This window comes from Emydura macquarii, unplaced genomic scaffold (assembly GCF_026122565.2).
Source record: "Emydura macquarii macquarii isolate MOO-44397 ecotype Brisbane River unplaced genomic scaffold, CSIRO-AGI_Emac_v2 contig_2205, whole genome shotgun sequence".
Lineage (NCBI taxonomy): Eukaryota > Metazoa > Chordata > Testudines > Chelidae > Emydura > Emydura macquarii.
The window spans coordinates 7,071,217-7,083,280 of NW_027132342.1; the positions used below are offsets into that span (position 1 = coordinate 7,071,217).

At 42.1% G+C, this 12,064-nt stretch overlaps 1 protein-coding gene across 1 annotated transcript in view; it reads right to left on the bottom strand.

Moving 5' to 3' along the window:
• Positions 1-2,202: 2,202 nt before the first annotated feature.
• Positions 2,203-12,064, bottom strand: part of LMNTD1 (lamin tail domain containing 1) — a 229,503-nt gene continuing 219,641 nt past the window's right edge. The window contains exon 16 of the mRNA XM_067559264.1: positions 2,203-2,352. Coding sequence (XP_067415365.1) covers positions 2,203-2,352 — 150 coding nt within the window. The remainder of the gene's footprint in view (positions 2,353-12,064) is intronic.

The window sequence follows — 12,064 nt, forward strand, 5'->3', positions numbered from 1 at the left end:
TGCAGGATCAGTCCCTTATAATGCAACACCTTATCTGAGATAGTAAGAACAGAGGACTAGGTTCCAGACCCTTAGCTCATGTAAATAAATTGCATCTATTTACATCAGCTGAGGAGTTGGTCGTAGGAGTCAGAGTGCTGGATTTTATTCTCAGCTGTGCCATGTGATCACTGGGCAATTAATTTAACTTCTCTGTGCCTCAGTTTCTCCATTTGTAAAATGGGGATTGTCACTTTAAGAAGGAAGAAGCAAATGCATCTGTGATTGGTCGTCTGACTTCCAGCTGGGGTATATCAGAAGGAACATGAACAAGTCAGGAAAGTGACAGAGAGAGCAGACATGGGCCTTTCACTGCCTGCTCCTTAGAAAAGGAAGACAGACTAGAAACCAGGAAGCCTGGGTAATGGAAGAAGGAGATTCTGGAGAAAGAGGAAGACCGAGGGGAATGCTCCTGTGGCAACCATCCTGTACAAAGGGCAGGGAGCTGGGAAAGAAGCCAGGAGGGACATGAGGCTTTTATTAAGCCCAGGTTTTTGTTATTAAAGATTAAATGATTTTTAATCTTAATTGTTACCAATTACACTATGCTTCTTTACAACTGTTGGATGCTAAGCCTTGAGTGTAATGGAGAAGATGCAAAGGAATGTAATTCAATCAGAAACCTTCTAATGTGCTGAGAATATATTGTAATAAGAGATGGGTCCAAGCTGTGAAGTTCAGGAGCCCGCCCTGGCTTTCATTGGTTGAAGTGGGAGCAGGATGTTATATCAATTCCAGATATGAATTTCTCCAAAGTTCTGAGTTAGCCCATTATAAAGAGAGTGACCATCTGCAAAGTTTGGATCTGATCTTTGAGTTCATGGGTGTTCTTATCTGAGGCTTTGGTTCAGGCCCATTCAGGGATCCTGGTTTGGGCCCACCTCTCTGATGAAGCAGCCTTGAGGGTGGCATAAATATAGCTTTGATTTTACTTTTATTAGGACTGGTCAAAAAATTTACATCTGTACTGTTTTTCATTGGAAAATTGGATTTTCAACTACAATTTTTTCCCCATGAACTTCCTGTGGAAAATTTCAATATTTCATAAAAAAAACAAACATTAAAATAGTTTTTATTCAAAATCACACTCCAGTGCCTCATGGGAGTTCTAGTTCATGCACCTTATGTTCCTGTATGGCTCTCTGGCCAGACTATGTCTCCCAGGATGCACATCGGCCAGGGATTCTTAGGCGCAAAAACAATCAGTGGGGCCACTGGATGATCAAGGAAGACACGGCTGTTGCGGAGAAGCTGAATGAATTATTTGCATCGTTCTTCACTGCAGAGGATGTGAGGGAGATTCTGAGCCATTCTTTTTAGGTGTTATCACTCAAGAAACAGATCTTGGAGTAATTGTGGGGCAGTCCTCTGAAAACATCTGCTCAATATGTGGTGGCAGTCAAAAAAGCTAACAATGTTAGGAACCATTAGGAAAGGGATAGATAAAAAGACAGAAAATATCATAATGTCATTATATAAATCTATGGTACACCCACACCTTGAATATTGCATGTAGTTCTGGTTGCCCCATCTCTAAAAAGATGTATGAAAATTGGAAAAAGTGCAGAGAATGGCAATAAAAATGATTAATGGTATGGAACAGCTTCCATATGAGGAGAGATGAAAAAGACTGGGTTTAGTCAGCTTAGAAATAGATGACTAAGGAGGGATAGGTCGATAAGGGGTCTACCAATAGCTATTAGCTAAGATAGCCAGGGAAGGGATGCAACCCCATGCTCTGGGTGTCCGTAAACCTCCAACTGCCAGAAACTGGGGATAGATCACTTGATAATTACCCTGTTCTGTTCATTGCCTCTGAAGCCTCTGGCACTGACCACTGCTGGAAGAGAGGATGCTGGTCTAGATGGACCATTGGTCTGACCCTGTATGTCTGTTCTTATGTACATAAGACACACACCCTCTGTTCACCATGAAAGGACAAAGTGGAGTATCATGGACAATATAGTCTGGCCAGAGAGCCCGGTCCAAAGAGGAGATTGAACTTCAGTTTTTGGACAAGATATTTTGGTTTCAACATCAAAAAGTTGAAATTTACTGCAGAAAAAACCCCTCCTATTTCCAATCAGCTCTTATTTTTATATTACTCCTGCAAGGGCAAAATAAAATAAATGTAAAAGTCTGACCTGCAGTAAGGGTAAAGCTTCACCACGTTGAGAAAGGTGGTGGACGTGGCAGTGGGGGCTGGAAGGAGAGGTTCTGCACTGATTGTAAGAACTGTAAACCGGCCTTGTGCTGGTCAGCCAGTGTGAAGAATGTCCTTGGAAGGAGGAGTTTCAGGGTTCCTTTCCTATCCTGTTGTGTAAATACAATGTGATTAGCAGAAAATGACTTGCCTGAATGAAAACCACAGAGCTGAAGCCCCCAAAAGGCGGGGAATGGCCAAGATATGGATCTGAATTTTCTAAATTAGTCTTGCCTCCCAAATAAGCTGAACGGGAACTCTGGACCTGAACACCCCAAACTCTGCAGTGCTTGAAACCTAAATAAAAATTTTGCCATGTAGGCCCATCTCTAACCTTTTAAATTAAAAGCTCCCTTTCTGCTAACAATGTGATGTAAACTGGGGAATCCGCATTTTGTGAGTTCCCCAAAACTTAAGTGACCCCAACATTCTCCACACAGACTCTTCTTCCTACATCTCCCCTTCTCTTCACACCAGTGGACTCTTTTACTCCACTATCTGGTGTACAAAGTGTGGTATATGCAAATTTGTCATCTTCGCTTCTTACATAGTATTGGCTCAATTGTCCATGACAAGTACAATAGAAGAAAGACCTTCAGGAGGTAAGTCATATACCTATTTCATCAGCATGCTCTGTTCACTGATAGCACACTGGGTCTCCTGGGATGTTTGTTAGGCTCAGAGATGCGAATTGCAGCTTGTTTTCTTGATTCACTGCCTTTGGCTGAGATCAAAACTTTTTCTGGAATGAGTTCCAGTGAGCTGTGACCCTAGGAATAAACTTTCTGTGCATGCCTATTGCTTGTTCAATAGATTTACTCCTCTTGGTTTGCGAGGCTTTTTTCATTGAGTTGGACACAGTGCTGTACAGCTGCATCATTGTATGGATTGCAAAATGTGGTAGGGAGGGTTTGTTAAAGCATGGTCCTGTAATAGCCATGAGTCACTGAAAACTTTTCGGTGTACCAAACCTTAGGGCAGGTCATTAAAAGACAATGGCCCAAATCCTTTTATGCAGGACCCAACGGGTGCGAAGATAGCTTTATACCCTCCAGGGCTGGCTTGGTCCTCAGTTTAAATTAGAGTAATCTCAGGGCTGATCTAATTTTTGCCACCTGCAGCAGTTTCCAAGAGGCCATTGGGGTACCTGTAGATCACCAGAACAAAGTGTCTGGCACCCCTTTATGTGGGTTGAGGGAGGGCAGGGTGTACAGCTGGCTACATGGGCTTTGTGCCAGCCAGGGATTCCCTAAAGCAGTGGCTCTCAACCTTTCCAGACTACTGTACCCCTTTCAGGAATCTGATTTATCTTGCGTACCTCCAAGCTTCATTTCACTTAAAAACGACTTGCTTTCAAAATCAGACATAAAAATACAAAAGTGGCCCAGCACACTATGACTGGAAAATTGCTTACTTTCTCATTTTTACCATATAATTATAAACTGAATCAGCTGGAATATAAATATAGTACTTACATTTCAGTGCATAGTATATAGAGCAGTATAAACAGGTCATTGTCTGTATGAAATTTTAGTTTGTAGTGATTTTGCTAGTGATTTTTATGTAGCCTGTTGTAAAATTAGACAAATATCTAGATGAGTTGATGTACCCCCTGGAAGATCTCTCCGTACCCCCCAGGGTACACATACTCCTGGTTGAAAATCACTGCCCTAAGGGAATCCCTGATTGTCACTTAGGTCAAGTTTAAGGCTGTTTTGCACTGCCAATGCAATCTCTTTCCTTTCTCCTCTTGTGCTGCCTCACCACAATGTATGCACTTGTGTACAGATGCCAATGTCTAAGCTTTGCTATTCAGTATCAAGTAATTATTCACAAAATCATGGTGTTTCAATTGCAACAATTTCCTGCTTTATCTTTATGGTGCAATGTCATCATGTATTGCCACAGTCATCAACTCACAATGTACAATGCTAATAAGATGATAATCAGGTCTTGATGGTTCAGACTCCTAGAAGTGTAGTAGGTGGGATGTGGGCAGCCCATTAAACCCAGGAGCATCCCAGGAAAATTGAGATAGATGGAAATCCTAAACCCTGGCACAGAGAAACCAGCTTGGTTCCAGACTCCCTGCACATTACCTCTTTTCTTGCAAACACAGAAGGAGCTTTGGGCATGAGCAGCAAAAGGCTTTATGAGTTTCTGTGTCAGATACAGTAAAACAAAACTAAGCTTTAAGAACAAAATGTAAACCCTTAATGTACTGCTCTTGTATAGTTTCTAGGCGCCTTTCAATATGTTTAAAAACTGAGTGAAGAAATTACTCCGTTACTGTATGCCATTTTGTTCTGCTCACAAAGCCTCATCCTAAAAAACAGAGGCAAATTCTGAAGCTTCCCAAAACGGCTCCTCAAACAGGTGTACAAAGCAGATCTAATGTACACTCATTTCATAGCTGATAGCAGCCCAGGCAGATTTCTCTTCCCCACCCCATGCAAATGGTGCCCCTGCAAGAACAGGGATAATCTGTGTGAGGGACGAGTTGTGAAGAAACTGCAAAGGCAGGCCCATTAGTTTAGTTGGGGGGGAGGATGTATGTATAAACATACAAACCCACATTCGACCCTGCTCTCCAATGTTCCTCCGTGACTACTCCATAGATATTGACAGAAGCCAGAATACAAGTGGTAACTCTTTACCTGCGACTGTGACTGCTGGACATTGGTTTTCCATCTGCAACATCTGACACAATTTTTTCCTTAAAAGGGAAAGTAAAATCTCTCCACCCTACACCCCAGCACTGCTTCTCTCTCCATTTCACCCATACTTCACTCATCATATCACGTAACAGTAAAAACAATGAAATTATAAAAAAAACCTTTTGGCTCCTAGTATTTATTCCCCAGCCTGATCTAACCTGTTTCCCTTTCTTTTTGCTAAATCTAAGGCAATTTAAACACATAATTTACCTTCCCCTTTTTTCTTCTTCTCCCAGCCAACTTTCCTGACTTTTTCTATCTACCTGATCTCAAGCTAATTAAAAAATAGCATTTACAAATGCTCTCTGAAGGATCACAAAACTTGAAACAAGTCTCCAAGGTATGAAATATAGTCCAAAAATAATATTGGGAGTATTTTCCAGAAATAATATCCCTGGAAACTTAGAGCCACATTCTTAAGCGGTATAAATTGGCAGAGGACCATTGAAGCCAACAGAGCTAGGCCCATTTACACCAGCTGAGGATTTTATAATGAATTCAGTACTCATAAAAAGTGCTACACTGACAGCCCTGGGTACTGTAATCCTCTGTTTAATAGATAGAATACAAGAACCTGGAAGGAAAGACAAATGGCTAGAATCAAGCCAAACTTCCACACATCATCCTACCCAACCCATGTCCTTCAGCTATGGCATAGGAAGGAATTACTTTGAAAATAGCTCTATAGCTTCTCTGACAAGACTCTCAACACTGGTGGAAGTTGAGATTGGGGATGGGTGATCCAGTTCAGAAAATGTAAGAAACTCTGACACCTGGGCCATCTTTAGAACCAACTTCCTTTTAAAAATTTTATTTTAGGTTCTACAATGGTCTGATAACTTGGCATTTCTGGGTTCTCATTAAAGGAAGTGGGAGAAAAATGCCACAAGGAGTGTGACCAGTCTCCTGAAATTTCTAGCTGAATCTTGTCGACTCAAGAGGATCAAATTGACATCCAAACTTGTGATTCTTTATCTAACTTGAACTTGAACTCTGAAGCTTTGGCTCTTCATCCATCACTGCTTGTCATGTGGGCTGGTGCCCACTATGTACAAGAGTGAGACTATTATCTCATTTCATGTAGAACAATGGAAAATAAAAAGCGGCAATAGGCCATATCCCCTGCCCCATTCCTGCCCCTCTTTGTGTCACTCTGCTGGCAAAAAGAGGACAACTAGTGGGCACCACTGGCCAGTTGGAGACTCCTGGATGGGGTAGAGCTGATACAGCTGGTTCTACACTGCCCCTGACATAGGGAGCATGGCCTGGGAGAGTGGGTGTAGCTAGATCACTGCTCTACTCGGGCAATTGTCAACTGACATAAAGGATCCTTGGGGGACTGAAGCATCTCTGACTAGTGCTGGGGCTGCAGTCCCAGAGATCAGCAGACTCAATGGTGGTGTTAAGCCATCTTTGAATTGCCAAGCCAGAGGATCAGGGAAAAAGACACTCGTAGCTACTACCACACGATTCAAACAGATCTAGAGATGAAAGGCTCCATGGCCCATTAACTATTTTCTAAGCTATTCAGATAGCCAGAAACTTGCATTTTTCGAAGTTGCTCCACTCCAGTTGCCATGACAACCTCTCCTTTCATTGACTTTCGATGCTTTTTTCAAGTTCAACACACACACACGCAAAATCTCATTGGCAACCAGATTATGAAGGGTAGGTAGGGGAGCAAAGTAGCTGAATGAAGCTCTCTTATCCTAGGGCTGGTTCTCTGGCATGGTGTAGTAGCTTCTCTAACCTGTGCTGATTGGCCATGGACATGAAGAGGCTCTCTGCCAGCCAGGTATTGCCAGAATGCAGTACTATCCATCCACATCCCCTGCTTTCCCTGTCCCAGCTCCTCTTCTGCACTCATGCAGGGTCTACTCGAGCCAGTGACTGCCTCACCCCAGGAGAATCCTGAGATTCGGAGATAGGGATGGTTTACATCCCCTTTGCACTGCCCCAACAGAGAACCTGTACCTATGTATCAGAGGATGCTACTGCAAGACAGTCAAACACATTAGTGTGCTAAGCCCTGTTCCAGCATATGTTATTATTTTGGTCACACATTTCAGCTGAGGACATAGATCTACTCCAGCTGGATGTAAATATTCATAGCCTTTGTTTATTGCCTATTTGGCAGAAGATATATGTGGAACTATCTATGCTATAGAGGTGGACTATGCACCACATTGTTTAGTACAGATATAAAGATGCTCTAATTTATTGACGCAGTGTAGCTGTGTGACACAAACACTAATCAAGCTGGTGATTCCACCAGAGCCTGGTACAAATCACACCTCCTATGTCCCATATCTTTATTTAGCCCTTTTCTCCCCCATTTGGAATAGTCTTAGCATTGGTGAAGAGTGTTGGACAAAAAGCACTGGAGAATGAAGTTCTCTATTCATCTACCGAGCAGATACAACTGCAAAGTGGCAGAGCAGTCTCAGCCCTGCAATGGGACACCGCATTATCCTCATCGACGAATAAACAGCATTATTTTCAAAGTGTTCCGACACCCCAGATCTGTCTACAGGATTTGGCAAAGCCCTACGAGAGCCATAAAATCCTGGCTGCAGTCTTTGGTTATTTCCTTTGGATCTGCACGTCCACACAGCTTTTCTGGCAGCGTTTAAAGCTTTCTTCTTAGACCAGCTGAACGCAGGAAACGTTCAGTAACTGAACAACTGAGCAGCTCTGGGAGCTCGAGTCTCCTGAGGAGTATGTTCAAACGGGGAACCATAAGTGGGTTTAGGAGTCTGTCAAATGCTATAATACAGCAAACCATAGAGCAGCCACACTCTAACGGGGGGCCACACTGCCAGAGCATCCTCTCATGCCAAGATGCAGCATTGCTGGAGTTCATCCTCCCTAGCGCCCTCTGTTGTCAGGGAAACCTGGTTCTGCAATGTTCTGAGTCTTTTGTAGCCCAGTCCTCCTGCCAGGTCACCTTTCAGTCCAGTCCCCTTCCAGGGGAACAAAAGTCCAACTGAAAATCCAAATAAACATCCAAACAAATGGTTCTTCTGTGCCTCCTGGGCTACACAGAAGTTCCCTGGTCTTCACTCTTACTCTCAGGCCTGCAGAATTCTTCTTTGCTCCTTAAGCTGAGCACTGCCTCCAAGAGCTTTCTCCCTGCAGACTCTTTTCTTCCTAGCAGATGGTCTTCAAGTTATTGGACACCGCCCCCCCTCCCTTGGGATTCCAGCAGCTTCTCCCAGGGACCTCCCTGCTTCTTGCAGACCCTACCGCAGGGTCTTCCATAGGAAGCTAACCTGCTCCTTGTAGTTCCTCTCCTTGCATCTGCCAGAGCTTTCTCACCACAGCTGTTCTCTCTCTCTCAATCATTTTTATAAGCCCCAGTATCCACCATGCTAATACCTGAACCCACTAGTTCCGCCCCCTCACTCTGGGATGAAATTAATTATGTCACAGGTGGGACTGGCCCCATTTCCCCTTTAGGGGCCAATCACCCTGTGACACACAGAGTAAAATAATAGCACTCTTTTCCTCCTCCTCTGGAGGAACCAGCTCTAGGGGCCAGAGGGCAGTTCAGATTCGATATCCTTTCAGCCCTTGTCTGCCCAGATGGGTGCCTGTGAGTACCAGCTGGGAGAATGTTTTCTGTCCACTGAGAACCAGACTGAGATCTGCCAGCTTATTTCACAAGACTATGTTCTCATACACATTTGTATATGACCAAGCACATATGGGACACTACTGTAATATAAATAATTATAGGCTACTGAACAGCTGGCTATGACACCACTTCAATCCCACTTAAAACCTATTTTGGGGGCTTAAATGAATACTAAGTTGTGCTTATGCCTTCTGACAAGGTTTAAGTTGGACTTATGTGGAGCATACACTTGGCGCTGGCTCTCTGCAGAAGGTGAAATTCTATGTCTTTAAGAGAATTGGAAAATAAGGTTTAAGGAAATGTTCAATGGTATGTCTAATGTAGCATTTTCTTTTGGACAAAACAGGTAGAAATGCTAAAAAATGTAAGGCTAGAACAAAATCAGTGAAATCATGGAAACAATATCAACTCTCTGTGGTTTTGTGGTTATAGCAAGCAATGCCATCATGTAATCAAAACAAACCACCAAGCATGTCCTTTACTGAAATGTAGCCTAGTTATTAGACAAAGTATATGTCATGCATTATAAACGGTTTAAACAATTGTATATCTTCTTTGTCCTGAGGTCTTTAAACAGCAAGAGGTCTTGCTTGCTGAATCAATGTAACCCAAACCTATAAGCCCATGAAGGAAAATTTTGCATTCTAGAGGGTGACTCTGAGTTTGTTTCCTGGCACAATACCATCCCATTCATACTGTTTTTATCATCCTGGTTTCTGATTGAGGACACTATGGTCTGACCCTAAAGGCCACATCTTCAAGTCTTGCAGACCTGAAGAAGAGCATTGTGTAGCTGGAAAGCTTGTCTCTTTTGCCAATAGAAGTTGGTCCAATAAAAGATGTTATCTCACCTACCTTGTCTTTTTAATGACTTCACAATACATTTAGAGCAAGACCACATCTGCTCTTTTGAAGAGGTGCAACTCTAATAGGCAATCTGCTTGATTTATGTACCATGAAGCATGACTACAGATTGGGAAGACTCTTATTCATTACATAATTTATTTGAAATGATAAACCCAGCATGGTTATTATAAGATACCAAATGAAGAGTAAAAGGACATTTTCAAGGATGGTACCTAGTCCATATCTTGACCCACCTTTTTTTCTTCTGGTTCCCAGACTCGGGTGAATATTCCCCCCACCCCAATTTTATTTTGTTTAAACAAATAATACTTTGCACAATATAGCTCCATTTTTTCAAGGTGCTTTACAAGCATTCATTAAACTTCACAAGATAGCTGTGCGGTAGATAAATAACATTATGCCCATGATACAAATGGGTATACTGAGGCAAATGGGACGTTAAGCAGCATACAACATAAGAACGGCCATACTGGTTCAGATTAATGGTCCATCTAGCCCAGTATTGTGTCTTCTGATAGTTGACAGTGCCAGATGCTTTAGAAGGAAAGAAAAAAAAGGGCAATTTCAAGTGATCCATCTCCTGTCATCCAGTCCCAGCATCTGGCAGTTGTAGGCTTAGAGACAAACAGAGCATGGGGTTGCATCCCTGACCATCTTGGCTAATAGCCATTGATAGACCTGTCCTCCATGAACATATCTAATTCCTTTCTGACTGCAGTTATAGTTTTGGCCTTCACAACATCCCCTGGCAGTGAGTTCCACAGATTGACTGCACATGTGAAGAATTACTTCCTCTTGTGTATTTTAAATGCTTCCTATTAATTTCATTGGGCCACCCCTAGTTCTTGTGTTATGTGAAGGGGTAAATAACATTTCCATATTCACCTTCTCCATGCCATTCATGCTTTTCATGACCTGTATCATATTCACCCTTAGTTGTCTCTTTTCTAAGCTGAACAGTCTGAGTCTTTTTAACCTCTCCTCAGATGGAATATTTTTGTTGCAGAACTGGGAATAGAGCTCAGAAATCCAAAAGCCTTCCCTTGCTGTAACGACGAGTTCGTGCCGCTTTTTCAGCACTGTGCATTTTTCTGGAGGGAAAAAAATCAATGCCAGCAGCCCGGCCATCATCAAACCGTATAATAACAAAACACTGTATGTGCTTGACAGAGACCAGAATTGGCAACAAGGAAACAGATTTCAGTTTCAAGAGGTTATGATGCAGAGAGAAAAATATTTTAAAAACTTAATGATGCACTTTGAAATAAATACTAGTAAATAATATACTGCTCTATAAAGAAATACTGCAATGAACATTTAGGGCCTAATCCAAAGCCCATTGAAATGAATGGGCTTCATTGGGCTTTGGATCAGCCCCTAACTTGCTTAACTGTGCAGCTATGTAGGATGTCAGAAATCCATTTGGTTCATGGAGAAAATGAAAGACTGATAAGGGCAGCACAGAGAAGGTGTAGATGCAAAAATGACAACAGAAAATGTTGGGGGACCATTTAGCTGACATTCCTTTTAAAACTAAACAGTCAGGGAGAAATGAGAAGTTAGTAAAAGGGAAATGGAATATTCTTTAGGTCTGAAAAGTTGGGTAAATCTAATGCAGCATCCTTGGAGAATGATTCACTTTCTCTCCCTCTACGCCAATATTATCTATTCCTATGTGGATGTGGGTGGATGTGTATATAGTACATAATAGACAGACATATTTTTGGATGCATTGGTTGTTAAAGAAACATTTGGTTTCTCTGGGACCTCCACTATTTGAGTTTCAATGGGTGTTTCTTTAAAGTTTTTAAAATAAATGATACTGGTATATAAGCCAGGTGCATACCATCACATGTCCTTTCAAGTAAATGCAGCCACTTTGCTTGACACCAGCTGAAGATCTGGCTGGATGTGTTAAAAAATTATATTACATTTACACAGTCATTTCAATCTTGAAGTATCCCAATGTGCTTTAGATACAGGAATCAGTACATCCACATATGAAATATGCCTGCCTCTGGGACAGGGTGCAGAAACTGCATAACAGCACACAGCAATGTAACACAGTACAGTAAATCCATACAGCAATCACTGCAGTTGCTTGGGCTGGACAAGGATTGATGAGACAGATTAAAGACTGGCAGACTTCTGGCCTCTTTCCAGAAAATTAAAACCATTTGAAAGGGCCACACAATTTCCACCCCCACCCTCCAAAAGTTTCAGAAATGAAGTTTGAGATGAGGATATTTTCCTCTGAGAGAACATGGTAGATGGAAGAGTACCTTGATAAATGATACTGAATGCTGAGGGGAATTTTTTGCCTCTGCCTGAACTGATGATACAGCAGAGGTCCCTTTTATTTTTTACTATACACACTATATCCGACAAAATTATTGCAAGACAAAAATACCAGATTTTTTTTTCCCACTTCAAACTAGAGAGAAGCTCAAGCTGCAGAGCCTCAGCATGATGTACATAGATTGAAGTCAATGGAGTTACACCAGCTAAGGAGCTAGCCCCCAGGTTTTAAAAGCCTCAAATTTTGGAGCTGCTGACCTCGCTCTGTTTCTAACTAAAAATATCCTGGCAAAGAAAGCAGAG